Genomic DNA, 21,939 nt, shown 5'->3' with positions numbered 1-21,939 from the left:
TTTTCACAAAATAAATGAGGGAAGTTTTAAAACAGCTACCTAGCAAACCAAACCAAACCAAATAAAAAACAGCAGGTCACAAGGTTTTATAGGGGAATTCTACGAAATCATAAAAGAGCTGATAATATCAATACTATTTTAAAACGGTTACACATTTTAGAAAATGGAAAACTTCTGAATGTTTTAGGCAATAATACCAAAACTTGACAAAGATTGTACAAAAAGGGAAGGCTGCAGATTAATCTGACTTTTGCATGTTAATTTATAAAAGGAAAGTATTAGCAAACAGAATCTAGCATCAATTAAAAGAATCTAGGAGTGCTGGTTTGGTTCAATGTTTGTTAAAAATAAGAGAAATATCACATCATCAGCTCCATAGATGCTGAAAAGGCATCTGACAAAATTTAACATATACTCTTGATAAACGTACTTAATAAAATAAGAAACAGATATTCCTTAATATGACAATATATACATACAATACTTAATGCTTCTAGAGCAAGAAAGAAAAAGGACGCACATTAATCACTACTATTTAATCCCACCCTAATTAGTCTATATAATCTGATAAAAAAAATTAGAGGTATAAAAATCCAAAGGAAGAGGTAAACTTATCACTAGTTGCAGGTGATGATTATAACCTAGAAGCCCCAATAAAATCACCTGAAAAAATACCACAAACAATAATGGAATTCAATAACACAGAGAGAAAGTATACAGAAATCAAAAGCCTGAATATATATAAGCAATAACCAGTTAGTATCTATAAACCCATTTAATAGCAACAAAAAGGAGAAAATATCCTGGAATAACAAGAAATGGCCTGGGTGCAGTGGCTCACGCCTGTAATCCCAGCACTCTGGGAGGCTGAGGTGGGTGTATCACCTGAGGTCAGGAGTTCGAGACCAGCCTGACCAACATGGTGAAACCTCATCTCTACTAAAAATACAAAATTAGCTGGGTGTGGTGGTGCATGCCTGTAATCACAGTTGCTTGAACCTGGGAGGCGGAGGTTGCCGTGAGCCGAGATCACTCCATTGTACTCCAGAGCGAAACTCTGTCTCAAAAAAAAGAAAGAAAAAAGAAAAGAAAGAAAGAAAAAAAAAAAAGAAAGAAATGTGCAAAATTTATGTGAAGAAAGCTTTTAAGAGCTCTTGAAAATGAAAGTAATCTTGAACAAATAGAAAGACATAGTATATTCTTTGAAAGAAAAGACAACACCTTAAAGATGCCAATTTGTCCTAACTTAATTTATAAGTCTAATAGGATCTCAATAAAAATAACAATCTGTCCTCTCCCACTCACTGGATCTAAACAAGGAATTTCTAAAGCTTATACATAAGAATGGCCTGGAAAACCCTGAAAAGAGAAAATGGGACTAGTCCTATCAGATATTAAAAGTCATAAAAGAAGTGACTGACCAATACATATGTATGTGTCCATACACCAACATACAAACAGACTTCTGCATGGCAAAAAAAAAACCTCCACAATACCAAAGGTCAAAAGACAAATAGCAACCTAGGTAAAATATCTGCAACTCATGACAGATGAAGAGCTAACTTCCTTAATTTAGAAAGCATTCTCAGGAAATAAGAAGACCAAAAATCCAATAGAAAAAAAAGGGCAAAAGATATAAACTAACAGTTCATTAAAAAAGAAACATAAGTGGCCCTTATATTTGTGAAAAGGTAGTCAAATACAAATTAAGAGGACATAAGAAAACTATTTCTTGCAAATCTGATTGACAAAAATCTAAGAGTTTGATGATTCTAGTGGCAAAGATATAAGGAAACTGGTACTCTCATTCATGATGGAAAATATTTACAATCTCTATGGAGCGCAATCAGGCAATAATGATACAAATGACAAATATTAATACATTTGCCCTTAACTCATCAGTCTAACCTCCAGGAATTTATCTTACAGACATATCTTAATATACATAAAACGATGTAAAATAGAAAATAGTTAAAAATAACCCTAGTATACATCTAAAGAAAACTGGTTAAATATATCCCCTCCTCAATCATATATTACACAATGGTAGGTGCAGCTGAAAAAATGAGGAAACTATACCCTAATCTGGAAGGATCCAGGGATCCTTGGAGGAATGTCTAATTTCAGGTACTGGGCAGGAAATATAAGATGAGCAAGGAATATCCTGCTGTGCCCGAAAGCAAGAAAGCTTTCAAACATTTACGAATTATCAATAGGACACTGAGCTTTTCCACAGAAAAATTCCACCTAATGCAAAAAGAATAACAGAAAAATTACCAGTTCGTAATCCCTAGTGAAATAAATAATTTGGGTCACAATGATCAGTGAACGGAACATTAGCAATTCAAAGGTTAATTAAGAAATTTACAATGGACAGATCTCTGCATCTACTGATTAATCTCTGAACCTAGAGACTGATTTTTGAATCACTAAAATTGGGACCACTAGATACTGTGTTTCCTAATATGACATGACATAAAGCACTTAAGCATTTTGAACCAGAATGGAATGAAACTTCTAAGCTAACTTTCATTTTCAGAAAATACAGGGGACAGAGGAACAAGGAATAACACAAGAAAACAAAAAGACAAAATCAGATTTGAACATATTCTACAGAACAAGTGGCCGAGTTTTTGTAAAACGTCAATGGCATAAAGAAACAAGAAAACAGGGAAGGAAATGGGACTACTAGATCGCAAAAGGCACAATAATCAAATGTGATGTGTGGATCTTGTTTGGATTCTGATTAGAACCAGCTAACAAGAAAAAGGCACATTTCAGACAATCAGGGAAATCTGATTATGGACAGGTATTAGAGGGTACAAATAAATGCCTGTTTATAATTTTCCTACATATGATAATGACATTGCTGCTATAAGAAAATATCCACAGTTTTAGAGGTACACATTGAAGTAGTAGGGACAAAATAACATGCTGTCTGGAATTAGATTTAAAAACACTGCTGTAGAGGAAGAAATGTATTCGGATTACGCAAAGGTAGAAAAATTTCTGACAATCTGAGCAATGGCTACCTATATGGTAGTTCATCATACTACTCTCTCTGCTTTTATATAAGCTTGAAAATATTTTGTAAGAAAACACCTAAAAACGAGAATGCAATTAGCATCACACTAAGACCAGCAGTGGGTATAACATCTGGGGGTCACCATGACCAACAGAATTATCTTTCTTAAAATATATATTTCATAATAAAATGTTGGCTTAGAGTTAAAAGGACAAAAGTGAGTTATAATAGAAGATTGCTCAGATAATCGTCAGGGCTTTTAAATCTGGCTTCATGTGCGTGCTTCATGTTTACCAGCATTCCAAGATAAGTTCTACAGGCTTTCTAAATGAAATGTAATAAAAATATAAAGGTTTTTCCAGTAGATCATAATACATGTCCAAATATTACTTCGAGACACCAGTATATATAATTATATATAAAATTTATGTACACACATCATAAAGAAATCCACCACCCAATACAGAATATGGCTTTAGTTCCCTTACCATCGATATTAAGCATCATTTTCCACATGGCAGGCCGAACAGACTGATGGAATCCAAACCACACTTCCCTGCCCCCTCCCAGAGGGTGGTCATATCCTTCTGGAGCGGAGAAAAATGAACGCCCCACAGGCGTGTATCTACACAAATTAAAATGGCATGTTCAATCCTTTCCTTCTCATGCAAGTATTTAAATCTGCAGAAAAGGGGAGACTAGAGCACAATTAACACAATGATGCTTATCGTTATGAATATATGAAACTAAACATGTTCCAAATTTGAGAAAGCAAAAAGTATCCACTCTAAATGGAAAAAAATTCTACTTAAATTTTCCTTTCTCAAAACTGTTGGTTGAAATAAGAATAAATTTTATTTAAAATAATTTCTTAAAAACAGGTTTTAAAAAGTTAACAGTTCTGACCTTAAAAATGTTAACAAGTAAATAATTATTGAACAAAAAGCTATTTCTATAAATGTGTTTGCAAGACATACTATTTTTCTTTAAAAAAAAAAAACATACTGAGTCAGGTGCTCACACCTGTAATCCAAGCACTTTGGGAGGCTAAGGTGAGAGGATTACTTGAGTCCAGGAGTTTGAAACCAGCCTGGGCAACATAGGGAGATTCCATCTCCACAAAAAAAAAAAAAAAATTTTTTTTAATTAGTCAGGTATGATGGTGCATGCCTGTGGTCCCAGCTACTCAGAAGGCTGAGGTAGGAGGATTGCTTAGGCCTGGGAGGTTGAAGCTGCAGTGAGCCATGATTGTGCCACTGCACTACAGCCTGGGTGACAGAGTGAGACCATGTCTCAAAAAAAACCCAACCAAACAATAAAAAATACACGGGTACACATGCGCTCACACACAGGAGCATACCCTACACATGTGAGGTCCTAGGGTATTAAAAAAAGCAATTCAACACAATTTGATATTGTTGTATAAACAGTGAAATTACTTTTAAAACAAGATAACTAAATAAATACATCTGAAAATAGATCTGTTAAGACTTTTAGATCCTAAGAGAAAGGATGAAATATTTTTCTATAAAATTATTCATGAGACTAGCTAAGCTAATGATGTATAGTTACTTGCAAAAGCCAGATAATTTTCTGTAACATACTCCTGTCAATGAATTTGTATGGATGCTATTCTTGTTCAACATTTCAGTTGAACAATCAAAATATATGACAAATAAAGGTTTAACCAAGGGAAGCCTGCACAATTCATTCTTTGGAGTTTAAAATCTAAAGAGAAAAAAAGCAGAAGCACCCACTTCATGGAGGGCAGATGTCGTAGCACCACATCAACAGCATGGACAGGGTTAGTGCTGATTGGCTTGTCTAATTCCAGTGGCTCAGGCAAGGTCCGTCCTGTCAGTACTTCATGCAGTAGGTGCCAACTCACCCGAGAGACAAATTTGATTGACACCTTGAAAGGTCGATCTTTTCCACCTTCCCCAGGTAAAGTAACATCTAAATCTACCTGTTGATGGGAAAAGAGTCAACTAGTAAATGTTGAAAAAGATAAATACAATTATTTTAGATTTAACTTATAAAAATATCTAAGAGAAAACATGGCAAAAATAAAAAAGTCAATAGACTAAAATATACCATTTATTTTTTTTTGTAGATAAAATTTAAATAACATAGTTACTCATGCCAGCATTATGTGTCATTGCAAAAATACTGGAAACTACCCTAAATGCTCCAACATTTATGCAGCTATGAAAAAAGAATGAGGAAAATCTCTTGAAACTGCCATGGAATAAATTTCCAAGCTATACTATTAAGTGACAAAAGCAAAGTACAAAAGATTACAAATATTGTGACATCTTTTGTGTGAGAAAGGAGGAAAATATTCATATATCTGCTTACTTCTGCAAAAAGAAACATAGGAAGCATGAACCAGAAACAAAGAAACTAGTTACTTTCAAAGGATGGGAGGGAATGGACTGGAAAAAATAAGGACAGAACAATTCTGAGTATATGTTTTGGTATAATTTTGAAATGTGGAAGCATATTAAAGTTCTACATATTAAAAAAAAAAAAAGGCCAGGCGCAGTGGCTCACGCATATAATCCCAGCACTTTGGGAGGCTGAGGCAGGCTGATCACTTGAGGTCAGGAGTTCAAGACCAGCTTGGCCAACATGGTGAAACCCTGTCTCTACTAAAAATACAAAATTAGCTGGGTGTGGTGGTGCATGGCTGTAATCCCAGCTACTAAGGAGGCTGAGGCACGAGAATCATTTGAACTCAGGAGGCAGAGGGTGCAGTGAGCCAAGATCGCACCACTGTGCTCCAGCCTGGGCAACAGAGTGAGACTCAAAAAAAAACAAATAACTAAAAAAAATATGTATTTATAAATTTATAATTTATAATATAAATTTATATATTATATATATTTATAAATTTATAATTTATAAATATATATATATATTTAGGCCGGGTATGGTGGCTTACTCCTGTAATCCCAGCACTTTGGGATGCTGAGGCAGGAGGACTGCTTGAGCCAGGGAATTTTAAACCAACCCAGGCAACAGAGCAAGACCTAGTCTCTACAAAAAATTAAATTAGCCAGGTGTGGTGGTGCACACCTGTGGTCCTAGCTGCTTGGGAGGCTGAGGCAGTAGGATCATTTGAGCCCGAGAGGTTGAGGCTGCAATGAGCCGTGAGTGTGCCAATGAACTCCAGCCTGGGTTACAGAGCAAGACCCTGTCTAAATAAATAAATAAATAAAGGGAGGGAAAAAATTAAAACAGAATATCATAAACAGAATCAAATGAACCCAAATAAATTTCAAATAAATAACATAACCACATTGAAAGAAAAGAAAAAGGAACGACTAATTCAAGTAACTCTTGAACACAATATGTATACTGACGATAGTCTTAATTCTAGGGGTAGAGAAAGGGTGGATTTAGAAGAATTGCATACAAAATAAAGCCTTGAATTCATTAGTAGGTTTGTTTTCTGTAGTGGTCTGAGTATAGTAACTCACAAACTATTTTATATGTACTGTAGGACTGAGCAAATGAGAAGGAGTGGTGATGTTTTGAGGAGCCAGGAATCTAACTAAAAAAGAAAGATACGCCAGGCGCGGTGGCTCACGCCTGTAATCCCAGCACTTTGGGAGGCCGAGGCGGGCGGATCACGAGGTCAGGAGATCGAGACCATCCTGGCTAACACGGTGAAACCCCGTCTCTACTAAAAATACAAAAAATTAGCCGGGCGAGGTGGCGGGCGCCCGTAGTCCCAGCTACGCGGGAGGCTGAGGCAGGAGAATGGCGTGAACCCTGGGGGGCGGAGCCTGCAGTGAGCCGAGATCGCGTCACGGCACTCCAGCCTGGGTGAAAGAGCGAGACTCCGTCTCAAAAAAAAAAAAAAGAAAGATACAAATATGGAATGGAGTGAAGAAAGGAAGAATCCCATGGGGCATAGACTAGAATTGGAAGAATCAGGTGTGAACTCACGATTTCCTACATATATATGTGTTAGATTTACCATATAAAGTGTAATATGTTTTTAGTCTGTTTTATTTATTTATCTACTTATTTATATATTTCCTACCTCTATCCACTGAAAGGGCTTAGAAGCACATATACCCCAGCAGCAGTGAACATACCAATACCCAGATTTTCATTTCAAAATTGCATTTGCCAACTAAAAGAAACCAGAGATCCTCAGAGAAATGGTTAGTTGCAGGAATGCAGCAGAGAAAACATAAAATAAACCAGGAACATCCTGTGCCAGAAAGTAATGAAGTAGAGTCATGCACCACATAATGATTTTTGGTCAACAATGGACCCCATATACATGGTGGTCCCATTAGATTATAATGAAGCTGCCTTATACAGGTATACCATTTAAACAATCTTTTACAATGTATTTTTACTGTACCTTTTCTATAGTTAGATACGTTTAGATACACAAAAATTTACCATTGTCTTACAAATGCCTACAGTACTTGGTATAGTAACATCCTATATAGGTTTATAGCAATAATAAACCATATTACATGGTGTAGGTATGTAGTAAGCTATACCATTTAGGTTTGTGTAAGTATACACTGTGATGATAGCACAATGACAAAATTGCCCAAGGACGCATTTCTCAGAGCATATCTCCATTGTTTTAGGTGATGCAGGACTGTATTCCCCAAAAAGTGTCATTTCAAAAGGACACAGGAGTCAGCTTAAAAGAGTTCCCACTGGCCAAATTTGGGACAACTTGGGCAGTGAAATCAATAAATAGAGTAAAAGAAAATATTCTCCCTTACAGCAGATTAATGAATACATGGAGAAGGAATGACAGAATTAGAAAATCACCACTTCTACATAGTAATAATCCTTTCAAGCAAGAATAATCAATTGCCAAGCAAGAATAATCAAAATCTAATGAGCAACAGGATCCTTAAAAGTATTTCCCATTACAAAATTAAAAACTTCTGTGTATCAATGGACACAATCAACATAGTGAAAAGGCAACCTGTGAAATGTAAGAAAATATTTGCAAATTATATATCTGATAAGAAGTTAATGTCCAGAATACATATAGTTAATATCCAGGATACAGAAGTTAATATCCAGAATATATATATAAAGAACTCCTACAATGCTATTGATTAGTTTAGCTAAAAAAAAATAAAAAATCTAAAAATAAAGAACTCCTACAACTCACTACCCAAAACCCAAAACAAACAACCCAGTTCAAAAAATGGGCAAACAACTTGACCACAGATTTCTCCAGAAGATATACAAATGGCCAATAAGCCTACAAAGTTATACTCAACATCACTAATTGTTGGGGGACATGCAAATCAAAACCACAATGAGATATCATCTCACGCCCATTAGGATGGTTACTATTAGAAAACGAACAAAAAAAACCCCAGAAAACAAGTGTTGGCATGGAAGTGAGAGTTGTTCACTGTTGGTGGGAATGTAAAATGATGCAGCCATTCTGGAAAACAATATAGCAGATTCTCAGAAAATTAATAATTATCACATGACCTGGCAAATTTACTTCTGGGTATATATCCAAAGAACCGAAAGCAGAGTTCAATATTTTTACATCTATGTTCATAGCAGGATTATTTGCAATAGCCAAAAGGTGTCCATTGATGCATGAAGGGATTAACAAAATGTGTTATATACATACAATGGAATATTACTCAGCCTTGAAAAGGAGATTCTAACACATGCAACAATGTGGATAAATTGTGAAATAAGCCAGGCATAAAAAGACAATCTATGATTTCGCTTACATAAGGTAGCTAGAATAGTCAAATTCAGAGACAGAAAGTACTATGGTGGTTGCCAGGGCTGAGGGGAGGGAGCAATGGATATTGTTTACTGGATATGGAGTTTCAGTTTTGAAAGATAAAGACAATTCTGGGGATGGAAGGTGGTAATTACAATACAACAATGTAAATGTGCTTAATACCACTGACCTGTACCTTAAAAATGGCTAAGATGGTAAATTTTATGTTACATATGTTTATCACAATTACAAAAAAAATCTCCCTACAAGATGCTTATTAACTACAAGGAGAAAAATATCCCAATAGGAGAAAACTGGCAGACAACAATTTAATCAACTGACCAAAGTTAACATCACCAATAATCACCAATAATGGAACAAATACATACTGCGTGCTTCCTGATATGATGCACTGATAAGGAAAGAATGGTTATATAACATTCCTGCCAATAATGCATAACCAGAATGTAATCAAGGGGAAGTATCAGACAAACCCAGACTGAAGGACATTCTACAAAATAACTTGCCAATAATCTTCAACTATGTTAGTCATGAAAGAAAAAAATAAGGCTGGGGAAAGAAAAACATGGTATCTATATCATGATCCTGGACTGGATTCTGTAACAGAGGAGAAAAATAATACTAAAGGGCATCATTGGAAAAATTGGTAAAACTGGAATTTGTATTGTTGATTAAATAAAAGTATCATATCAATGTTAAATTTAATGAACTTGATAACTGTACAAGGGTTTTTATCATTGTTCTTAGGAATATACATTAAAGTATTAAATACTGGCCAAGCGCCGTGGCACTCCCAAAATCCCAGAACTTTGGGAGGTTGAGCTGGGTGGATTACTTGAGGTCAGAAGTTTGAGACCAGTCTGGCCAACACGGCAAAACCCCATCTCTACTACAAACACAAAAAAATTAGCCAAGAGTGGTAGCACGTGCCTGTAATCCCAGCTACTCAGGAGGCTGAGGTACAAGAATCACTTGAATCTGGGAGGCAGAGGTTGCAGTGAGCCGAGATCATACTACTGCACTCCAGCCTAGGTGACAAAGTGAGACCCTGTCTCAAAATAAATAAAATTAAATTAAAAAAAAATAAATATTAATGGGGCATGGTATATGCAACCTACTTGTGAATGGTTCAGGAAAAAATAAGTATGTATGTACAAGAGAGAAAGAAAAAAAATAAAACAAATGTGGAAATGTTCAGAACCTCAGTGAATCTAGGTAAAGGGTGAGGGTTCTCTGCATGATTCCTGCAACTTTTCTTAAGTCTGAAATTATTTCAAAACAAAAAGTTAAAAACAATCAGTGATAAATACTCACATATATATGGACTGTAATAAAAATAGTAATAAATGCGTGTAAAAGGAGACACCTCAAAAATATACCTTTCCAATACAGGAATGCATATCTTACCCCTGTAGTTGCCACAGGAAGTGGATTGGCGGTGTAAAGACTTCTTTTTCCATCATAAACTGGTCTACGGTCTCCAAATATAGTTACTTTAAAATGCTGAACCATTGAGTCAACCACCTCCCTAAAGAAGGGAAACAATATATTCACATAATCCTCTGTAAAATGAAATATAAAAATATTAACAGAAGTAATTTCTGCCACTGTATAAAGCTGTCAAAATTCTAAAAAATATTCATATATGATAAAGATTTTGCTTTTAGAACCTTGGCTTAAGACACCAAAAAGATTGATTATTGCCAAAAGATGACATACATTTCACTAGACAGAGAAGAATGAAGCGAGCATATTACTTAATCATTCCAGGATACATGTGACCTGCAAAATATTCTTAGAAACTGATTCAAAATCTCTTTCACCATCTCTAAGCACTCCCTAACATATTCACTTCTTTCTCCAAGAGTAGATACTCTTTCCTCTGTACCAACAAGACACCTAGTACATATCTCTATCAGGACACTTTGTCTATTATAATGATTATGTATTTCAATTCTTCTAACTGTGAGCCTCCTGAGAGCAGCAAACATACCTGTATTCCTTTCTCCTCCCATCCTTACAGTACCTAGCTACTAAGGATATTATAAAACCTCCATTTTTACCCAGCAAACATTTGAGCCAATGTAACTGACACAGAAAGATATTCAAGACTTATATATTCAAAAATTACAGACTATATAGGAAATACCAAATTTTCACAAATCAATATTTATTTTTTGTACACACATTTGTAAAAGCAGAGAAACTGAAAGGATATATTCCAAATAGTGGTTACCTCTAGAGAGGGAAGTGACAGGATTACAGGGTCACCTATTTTGTTTATAAAATCTAAATATATTACAATGAGAATGTACTCACATAGTACTGATATAATCTAAAACTAATTTAAAAGATTCAAGGCCAGGCACAGTGGCTCACGCCTGTAATCCCAGCACTTTGGGAGGCCAAGGCAGGTGGATCACCTGAGGTCAGGGGTTTGAGACCAACCTGACCAATATGGAGAAACCCTGTCTCTACTAAAAATTCAAAATTAGCCAGGTACAGTGGTGCATGCCTGTAATCTCAGCTACTCGGGAGGCTGAGGCAGGAGAATCGCTTGAACCCAGGAGGCGGAGGTTGTGGTGAGCCGAGATCACGCCATTGAACTCCGGCCTGGGCAACAAGAGCAAAACTCTGTCTCAAAAAAAAAAAAAAAAAAAAAAAAGAGAGAGATTCAAGTCTACCTCAGTTAAGTGGGGCAGGAACCCAGCATTTTCTGGAACAACAAAAACATCAAGCTGACTTGATACCCACAGCGATTTTCTACATGGCACAAAGTTTCTATTTTTTCCTCCCTTTTCAATTTTGTTTTACTGAAACTACTGAAAACAATATCAAGCCTCTTCTAGAGTATATACAACAAAAATTTGATTCACCTATTCATTTTTGAGTTCAAAGCAAATTTCAACGATTGTCTGCCATTTTAAGTTTTCCTTTGTGGCCATTATTACTAAATCTGGTTTCTTTCTTTTCTTTTTTTTTTTTTGTTTTTTTTTGAGACAGTGTCTTGCTCTGTCACGCAGGATGGAGTGCAGTGGTGCGACCTCGGCTCACTGCTACCACCGCCTCCCAGGTTCAAGCAATTCTCCTGCCTCAGCCTCCCGAGTAGCTGAGATTACAGGCGCGCGCACCATCATGTCCAGCTAATTTTTGCATTTTTAGTAGAGACAGGGTTTCACCACATTGGCCAGGCTGGTCTCGAACTCCTGACCTGGTGATCTGCCCGCCTCGGCCTCCTAAAGTGCTGGGATTAGAGGCATGAGCCACTGCGCCCAGCCGAAATCTGGTTTCTTAGGTGAAATTTTACAGATCTAATTTGTTGGGATGTTTTAACCATTTTGTCATTTTTTTTTTAACTCAACAGTAAACTGGTATAATTTCAACCTTACGAATTCTGGGAAACCCAATCTAATCACTCTAAGGATCAAAATGGAGGAGACTGAAATAGTAGGGCCAAAACATCTTAGGAATAAAAAATATCCTGCTTTAACTTAAACAGATTTACAAGAAAAAAAAAAACCCATTAAAAAGTGGGCAAAGGACATGAACAGACACTTCAAAAGAAGACATACATGCAGCCAACAAGCATATGAAAAAATGCTCAACATTATTGATCATTAGAGAAATATGAATCAAAACCACAAGGAGATACCATCTCACGCCAGTCAGAAAGGCTACTATTAAAAAGTCAAAAAATAACAGACGTTGGCAAGGTTGTGGAGAAAACGGAATGTTTATACACTGTTAGTGAGAGTGTAAATTAGTTCAACCATTGTGGAAAGCAGTGTGGCAATTCCTCAAAGACGTAAAAAGAGAACTACCATTTAACCCAGCAATCCCATTTCTAGGTATATATCCAAAGAAATATAAATTGTTCTATCATAAAGACACATGCACGTGTATGTTCACTGCAGCACTATTCACAATAGCAAAGACATGGAATCAACCTAAATGCCCATCAATGGTACACTGGATAAAGAAAATATGGTACATATACACCATGGAATACTATGCAGTCATAAAAAAGAACAAGATCATGTACTCTGCAGAACATGTATGGAGCTAGAGGCCGTTATCCTTAGCAAACTAACGCAGGAATAGAAACCCAAATACTGCATGCTCTCACTTAGTAAGTGGGAGTTAAATGATGAGAACATATGGACCCATAGAGGAGAACTATAGACACTGGGGTCTACCAGAGGGTAGAGGGTGGGAGGAGGGAGAGTATCAGGAAAAATAACTAATGGGTACAAGCCTTAATACCTGGGTGACAATAAACCCGTGACACAAATTTACCTATATAGCAAACCTGTACATGTATCTCTGAACTTAAAATAAAAGTTAAATACATATACATGTTCATATATAAATGTATACTTATATATCAAAGCAGGATATATACGTACACATATACAATTTTTTGCTACAATTTTGGCAAAAAAAAATATATATATATATATATATCCTGCTTTGATGCCTAACACATGGTATAACCTACCTCAGTGAAATGCTGGAACGTCCAATGGAATATATCTAGAGCTGAATTCAACACATCTCGTCAGAGTTACATGTGGTTATCTTCTGTTTGCTACTCCTCTTTAATTAATAGTATCTCCATCTTCTCAGTTACCCAGATTCAAAACTTGGCTCATCTCTTCACCCAACTGGTTGTTGACACCACGTCCTTCCAGTATTTCTTATACTAGTCCTTTACTTTCCATTCCCGATTACCACAATCCTAAAGAAAAGCCTCATGTCCTTGTACCTGGATTATTTTAAGTTTCTTTTTTATGTTCTTTGTTTTTTTTTTTTTACTCCAACCCAATTTACATTCACTGTTAAATAACTTCCCAAGCCCCACTTTTATTCCTTGGGTACAAAAAATTTAATCATACTCCTCAGTTCATGGTGTGTTATCATCTGTATAATATCCCTCTTCTAACTGATTCATTTCTTTCCATCTCCATTTCCTAGCCCCATTCCCCTTCCCAAGAAGTTATTCTTCTAATTTGTTTGACGAACATTCTTCTATTTCTATGTATACCTACTTTTACCCTCTGCATTAGATGTTTTAAAACCTATTCATCTTGCTGTGGTATATTTGTTATGGTATATTTATTTTTATTATTTTTAAAAGATTTATCTGTAAAAAATTGGTTGTATACAATTTCAGTGACTTGGTTCATTGTTTCTGATTGATGCAAAGTACTCCACATGTTGTCTATCCACTCTCCCAGCGTTGCAGATTCACGGTATCTTTAACTGCAACACCTAAAAACAATGTTGAAATGAATTATCTCCTTACATGTCCCCTTATGAACCCATGTGAGAATTAATCCCTGCTTACAGACACAGAAATAGACTGTTAGGTCAAAATGAATCTTATCAAGTAAACGATGAACTGCCAAATTGTTCTCAAGAATGACTACACTAACCTGCACTCCTTGAGGCTCCTATTTCCCTGCGTCCAGCCAGTATGTGGCATTATCCAGCTCTGCTTTCTAATTTTTGTTAGCCTAACCGGTATAAACTAAAAGCATGTTTTAATTTAGATTTCTCTTATTACTAATGAATTTGAGAACATCATTAAATTAAATTTCACCTTATGACTTCAAGCTTTTGAGGTATTAAGAAATACTTTCTTAATATGAAGTCACAAAGATAAATTATGTTTTATTAACTTTATAGTTTTGTCTACATTATTTTGGTTCTTCTTTATAAACAGCAAGGACCCAATTTTATCTATCTCTATCTAGTGAGCAGGTTTCTTCATGCCACCTACTAACCAGCTTATACTTACCAATTTGTAATGGCATTTTTATCTCACTCACTTCTCATATATAAATCAATCTGAGTTCTCTATACTGTCCCAGTGTTCTGTTTGTCTGTTCTTGTGCCAGTACAAGAAGTTTTCTTTTTTTTGAGAGGGAGTCTCGCTCTGTCACCCAGGCTGGAGTGCAGTGGCATGATCTCGGTGCTCACTGCAAGCTCCCCCTCCTGGGTTCACACTATTCTCCTGCCTCAGCCTCCAGAGTAGCTGGGACTACAGGCACCTGCCACCACACCCGGCTAATTTTTTGTATTTTTAGTAGAGACGGGGTTTCACCGTGTTAGCCAGGATGGTCTCGATCTCCTGACCTCATGATCCACCCACCTTGGCCTCCCAAAGTGCTGGGATTACAGGTGTGAGCCACTGCACCTGGCCAGTACCATATATTTTCACTAGAGTGTTTATTTACGGGGCAGGGTAAGTTTCCCTACTTTTTCTAAGTATCTTGAACACTGGAATAATTTTCCACCTTAGAAAACTATCAATACCATATGAAAAGGAAACATATATAGTGCCCTACATATAGTAAGTAATTAATAAATATCTGTTGGTTAAGAAACCTCCAACAACCCATACTTGGAAGACATGACTAGCATGTTAAAAACATAAATTACTATGTTCAAAGCTACTAACAACTACAACAATGAACAAAATGAAGAAGAAAAATAATAAGGGTAACTGTAATACCTAAACACTTATGTCTGAACACTTCAACTGTAATAAGAACAAAGTAGAGAATCTCAACTTACCCACTGCTGCTGTGGAAAAGGGCACAAGCCCCAAATGAGCTAACAGTATGATGTAGCTTCCTCAAAAGTAAAAAACTGAAGTTGCATATATTTAAGTACTCAGATAACCCACTTAATAAGGCAGGTAACTATCCCACCATATATTAAAACAGATCATTTTACATCTTGGAGTACTCTGTTCAATTTGTGAAAAATGTAAGACCCTAAAAATTCCAATATAACGAGAAGGAGGCAATCCCGATAGAAAATCATGTAATATGAGTAACAATAAATCAAACCAAGTCTGGTTTGGAATAGGAAAGTCTTAGTCTGGAATAGGAAAGACTCAAAGAAAATTATAGAATACGTTTTTGGCTATTTTGATAGATTGTCACGTTAAAAACTGAGTAGAAAGAACTAAGAAAAATAGTTAGAACATTAGACAGATTTTGGAACAAAATTTTCACGATTTTCTAACCACCAGAGTTATTCAAAAGTAAATTACACTACCTTATAAAGTACCTGAGTTCATCTTTGCTAGAACTGTTCAAAGAACAGCTATATGACCAACTGTCAGGGAAGATATAAATTTAAAATTAAAATGAAATATCCGCAATACCCTCTTATAGTAAAATTTAATTTAAAAAATACCAAATAATGGCCAGGCGCAGTGGCTCACGCCTGTAATCCCACCACTTTGGGAGGCCGAAGCAGGCGGATCAAGAAGTCAGGAGATCGAGACCATCCTGGCTAACACGGTGAAATCCTGTCACAACTAAAAATACAAAAAAAGAAAAAAATTAGCAGGGCGTGGTGGTGGGTGCCCGTAGTCCCAGCTACTCGGGAGCCTGAGGCAGGAGAATGGCGTGAACCCGGGAGGTGGGGCTTGCAGTGAGCCGAGATCGCGCCACTGCACTCCACCCTGGGTGACAGAGCGAGACTCCGTCTCAAAAAAAATAAATAAATAAAAATAAAAATAAAAATAAAAAAAGAAAAGAAACATTGTAAATTTTATCATGGTAAATCGTATCATGGCATTAGATATTACTCTTATGAATAATTACACTTAGATTTGCCAATTTAGTTCAGAGCCTTAAGGAAATAGCATTGGAATTCTATAGTATACAGGTCAATTTTTCCACTCGACAGTTTTTTAAGTTCATAACTGACAAAACCTATGCTACAAAGAGAGTCATCTTTCATGGGGGCCAAGAGTTATTATTATTTTTTTAACCTCTCACTAATACGACACAATTAATTCATATATTTAGAATTTGTTTTAAAGAGATAGGGTCTCACTATGTTGCCCATGCTGGTCTCCAACTCCTGGGTTCAAGCAATCCTCCTGTCTCAGCCTCCCAGAGTGTTGAGATCACAGGTGTGAGCCACTGTGCCTGGCCAAATTCATATATTTAGAATTTTAGTGAAAAAAAAAAAAATTTTTTTTTTTGAGACCAGGTCTTGCTCTGTTGGCCACACTTGAGTGCAGTGACGTGATCATAGCTCACTGTAACCTAGAACTCTTGAGTTCAAGTGATCCTCCTGCCTTGGCCTTCGGAGTAACTGGGACTATGGGCATCCAGCAGATTTTGGGATGCAAGCTAACAAAATGACAAAACTAGGGACAGCAAATTCTCATTTCTTATCTCAAAGGATATTATGGAAAAGGTAGTTTATTAGAATCTTTAATAGGTAGGCATGTGGAACTAGAGAAAAAAAACTCTTTATAACAGTAATTTATCTAGTTTCCTAAGCCATGTAGTCAGCTATAGTAGCAAAGGTGCTATTATATTAGGATGAAACTTGGAATTGGGAAACTACCAACCTGAGAAACCTTTAAAATATATGATAATGTAAGTACCGAAATAAGAAGGCATGAGTTTTTAGTCCCATTCTGTCACTAAGTTGTTAAGAAAGTTATTTAACCTCTCTGACTTGAGTTTCTTTATCAATAAAAATGAGATAACAGTCTCAGGAACCAAATGGAATATTAGTGAAAATAATTTGGAGATTAAAAAAGCAAATATGTATAATAATATTTTTATATTAAAATTTAAGCATAATTATCTCACAAATATATTTTAAGAATTATACTGAAGTCTTCCAAATAACAAATGAATACACTACAATGTTTTAGCATCAAATATAGTAAATTAACACAAATAATGAATAATTCTGGTAATTAACAGAAACTGATGACTGAGTTTCCTCTCTATTTTGCGACGCTAGTCTTTCATTGTAACAACAGGCTTAGGAGTGGAATCTTTTGTTCAAATATAGTACTTTAAGCAAAATATTTAAGTGTATATTGTTAAACCAGTTCTTAGCTTACCATAAGTAGTAAAACTAGACTAATAAAAATACATAAAATATTTTAACTTCTAAAACAGTGCTTGGGAAAGTAATTTGGGAAATAAAATCTGAGTAAACACGGATAAGAATGTCTAACCAATCTTTAGTGGCTTCCTTTCACTAATAACCTTAGTCTGAGAAGAAAAGAATTCTTGCAGAATTATACTGTGATGCATTTTTTAGAACGTCAAGCTAGAATTTAAGAATCCTTAAGAATAATTGGCAATTACTCCAAAAATGAAATCTACCTGAATACATTAGATCTTCTAAAGGGGTACAGCCTATCCTACCACCCTTACTTCAATCACTACTTCCTACATTCTGATGCCAACTATTTTGACTCCATCACGCTCTGGTGCACAGACTATAAAGTAAAATTTAATAATAATTTCATTAAGTCCCATTTTACCACCTGACTTATACAGCAGAAAAATGGGAAGAAACTTTAATGTAAAAAAGAGGAGAGCAAATTATTTTCCTGTGAGTTGTAATTACTATAAGCTTATAGAGATCCACCTCCATCTCACTTTATTAGGTACCTCTTAATTCTCTGCTCCCAAAAGACAGAATGAAAAATATTATTCTAGTCTACAGAAGACAACATGAAAGAATATTTTCCCCAAAAGTCTACTGACATTATCCATGGCTACAATAAACGAATGTGTCACTACAGTATAGAGAGAAAGAAGATTGCTAAGGTATAACAAAATGTCAAAATCATCCAGAGGTTTATAAAACACAACTAGAACAGCTGGCAGTCTCTCTTTGTATCCTTCCAATCTCTAACGTATCTTTATAACTCTGTGGTTACTAGCAGAGAAGGTAGCCAATAAATACTTGTGCAACAAGATAAAGCTTAAGGTATGCAAAAGAGAGAAGAGAGGGATTATATTTTAGATCTTTTTTCCTTTTTCTTTTTTTTTTTGAGACAAGGTCTGGCTCTGATGCCCAGGCTGGAGTGCAGTGGTGCAATCTCAGCTCACAGCAACCTCTGCCTCAAGCCATCCTCCTGTCTCAACCTCCCGAGTAGCTGGGACTACAGGTGTGTGCCACCATGCCCAGCTAATTTTTGTATTTCTTACAGAGACAGGGTTTCATCATGTTGCCCAGGCCGGTCTTGAACTCCTGAGTTCAAGTGATCTGTCCACCTCAGCCTCCCAAAGTGCTGGGTAGAACAAATTTTTTTTTTTTTTGATACGGAGTCTTATTCTGTCGCCTAGACTGGAGTGCAGTGGTGTGATCTCGGCTCACTGCAACCTCCATCTCCCGGGTTCAAGTGAGTCTTCAGACTCAGCCTCCCGGGTAGCTGGGATTACAAATGCGCACCACCATGCCTGGCTAATTTTTTTATTTTTAGTAGAAACGGGATTTCACCATGTTGGCCAGGCTGATCTCGAACTCCAGACCTTGTGAACCACCCGCCTTGGCCTCCCAAAGTGCTGGGATTACAGGCGTGAGCCACTGCACCTGGCCAGGACAAATTTTTAATACTTTTTTCTTTTTTTTAAAGATTCGAATCTTGGTCTGTCACCCAGAGGATGGAGTGCAGTGGTGCAATCATGGCTCACTGCAGCCTCCAACTCCTGAAGTGAGCAATCCTCTCACCTCAGCCTCCTGAGTAGCTAGGACTATAGGTGTACACCATTATACCTGGCTAATCTTTAAATTTTTCATACAGAAGGGGTCTCCCTATGTTGCCCAGGCTGGCCTCGAAATCCTGGCCTCCAGCACTCCTCCTGCCTTGGCCTCCCAAAGTGCTGGAATTACAGGCCTCACATGTGCCACTGCACCTGGCCAAAATTTTAATACGTTATAATATAAAATCGATACTGAGCATTTTTGTTTTTTTGAGATGGAGTCGCACTCTCTTGCCCAGGCTGGAGTGCAGTGGTGCAATCTCTGCTCACTGCAACCTTCATCTCCCAGGTTCAAGCAATTCTCGTGCCTCAGCCTCCCGAGTAGCTGGGATTACAAGCGTGTGCCACCACTCCCAGCTAATTTTTACATTTTCTAGTAGAGACGGGGTTTCACCATTTTGGCCAGGCTGGTCTCAAACTCCTGACCTCAAGTGATCTGCCTGCCTCAGCCTCGCAAAGTGCTGGGATTACAGGCATGAGCCACTGTGCCCAGTTCATACAGAACATTTCACTACACACTACGTTTGTAGTCATTTCATATGTGAATTATTTTTATCAGGCCACCGACTTCTTTTTTTTGTTTTTGAGACAGTCTCGCTCTGTCGCCCAGGCTTGAGTGCAATGGTATGATCTCAGCTCACTGCAACCCTCGCCTCCTGGGTATAAGCAATTCTCGTACCTCAGCCTCCCAAGTAATCCAAGCTGGGATTACAGGCATGTACCACCATGCCCGGCTAATTTTTGTATTTTTAGTAGAGATGGGGTTTCACCATGTTGGCCAGGCTGGTCTCAAACTCCTGGGTTCAAGTGATCTGCCCACCTTGGCCTCCCAAAGGGCTGAGATTACAGGCGTGAGGCCACTGCACCAGGCTGGGCCACCAACTTCTTAACAGCCATGTGTAATGGCACATTTTCAGTCTCTATATACCTGGCTTTGTTTAGCATTTGCCACTGTAATCAAACTTTGTTCCTTGAAAATCATGATCCTTAAGGACGGATGTGGTGGCTCATGCCTGTAATCCTAGCACTTTGGGAGGCCGAGGTGGGTGGACTGCCTGAGCTCAGGAGTTTGAGACCAGCCTGGGCATCACAGTGAAACCCTATGTCTACTAAAAATACAAAAAAATTAGCCAGGCATGGTGGCGTGCACCTGTAGTGCCAACTACTCAGGAGGCTGAGACAGAATTGCTTGACCCTGGAAGGTAGAGGATGCAGTGAGCCAAGATCACGTGATCATGCCACTGAATTCCAGCCTGGGCGACAAAGTGAGACTCCATCTCCAAAAGAAAAAAAAACAAAAAGAAAGAAAATCATGATCCTTACCTTGCCTTCTCTGAAATAGCTTCTAGTTTGTCCTGGTTCTCCTATCTTTCCAATCCCTGTGTGGCTTCACTGGCAAACCTGAAATAATAGTATCTCAGAGATCTAGTCTCAGTTCTTTTATTTTTACATACTTCCCCAGTTTTTAACTATCACCTACATGCTGATGAATTACAATCTCCATTTTGACTTATCTCCTGACACTTAGCTAGACACTTACTTCCAACAACCTACTGAACTTCTGCCATTTTGATGTTTCTTATGCAATTCAACCTCCAAATATTTGAAATAGTATATAAAAACCTGGTCCCTTCAGAATCTATATTTCTGTTAAAACCATTACTAATGCACAAGCTAGGAACTATGAAGCCATTCTTATCTCTATCCTTTCCTTATATACCTAAATTGTTCATTCTTTTTCTAAATCTTCCATCTATGCCCTCCATCATCATTATTGCCACTGTGTCTTTGAACATACTACCTATAATCCAGAAAAATACGTACCAGACGTGCCAAGGGGTATGCTGAAGTATGAGGAAAAAATAGACGTATTTATATTTAATTTTCATTGAACAATTAGGAATTAAGATTTACTAATATTCGTGAATATGGATTGATACTGGTGCCTTCACTTATTCCATATTAGATGGTCAGGTGCAACACACGGTACACCAGGAATCCTAGGAGAGTAATGGGAGTTCTGCAACACATAAGAGTTAAGGTCAGACACAGTGGCTCACGCCTGTAATTCCAACACTTTGGGAAGCTGAGGTGGGCAGATCGCTTGAGACTAGGAATTCAAGGCCAGCCTGGGCAACATGGCGAAATCCTGTTTCTATAAAAAATACAAAAATTAGCTGGGCATGGTGGTATGTGCCTGTAGTCCCAGCTACTATGAAGGTTGAGGTGGGAGGATTGCTTGGGCCCAAGAGGTCGAGGCTGCAGTGAGCCATGTTCACGCCACTGCACTCCAGCCTGGGTGACAGAGTGAGACTCTTGTCTCAATTAAAAAAAAAAAAAAAAGTTAACAGTGTACCTCTCGTTCATTTTCAGAACACTGCAACTTTTTGCAGTTCAAGTGTGTGACACATATTCAGTCAGGGTTTTTTGTACCATTAATCTGAAAAGTTCAAGTTATTTGAATATATTTTTAAATAGTTCATTTCAAAATTTTCTTTCTCACCTTTAATTTTTCTACAGTTACACATTAAAACAGTAGTACATGTCAATAAATTATAGTTTTTGAAATGTGTGTGCATTTATATCTATATGTATTTTTTGGT

At 37.0% G+C, this 21,939-nt stretch overlaps 1 protein-coding gene across 1 annotated transcript in view; it reads right to left on the bottom strand.

Annotated features, from left to right (window-relative positions):
- The window catches only part of AGO3 (argonaute RISC catalytic component 3), a 141,536-nt gene that overhangs the window by 94,287 nt on the left and 25,310 nt on the right, over positions 1-21,939 (bottom strand). Inside the window, exons 3-5 of the mRNA XM_030823419.1 lie at positions 10,197-10,317; positions 4,783-4,991; positions 3,514-3,650 (exon numbers count right to left, since the gene is read on the bottom strand). Coding sequence (XP_030679279.1) covers positions 3,514-3,650; positions 4,783-4,991; positions 10,197-10,317 — 467 coding nt within the window. The remainder of the gene's footprint in view (positions 1-3,513; positions 3,651-4,782; positions 4,992-10,196; positions 10,318-21,939) is intronic.

The sequence above is a fragment of the Nomascus leucogenys genome, chromosome 12 (genome assembly GCF_006542625.1).
Source record: "Nomascus leucogenys isolate Asia chromosome 12, Asia_NLE_v1, whole genome shotgun sequence".
Classification (NCBI taxonomy): domain Eukaryota; kingdom Metazoa; phylum Chordata; class Mammalia; order Primates; family Hylobatidae; genus Nomascus; species Nomascus leucogenys.
Note: the sequence above shows the minus strand (reverse complement) of the source record. Positions and strands in the feature narration are given on the sequence as shown.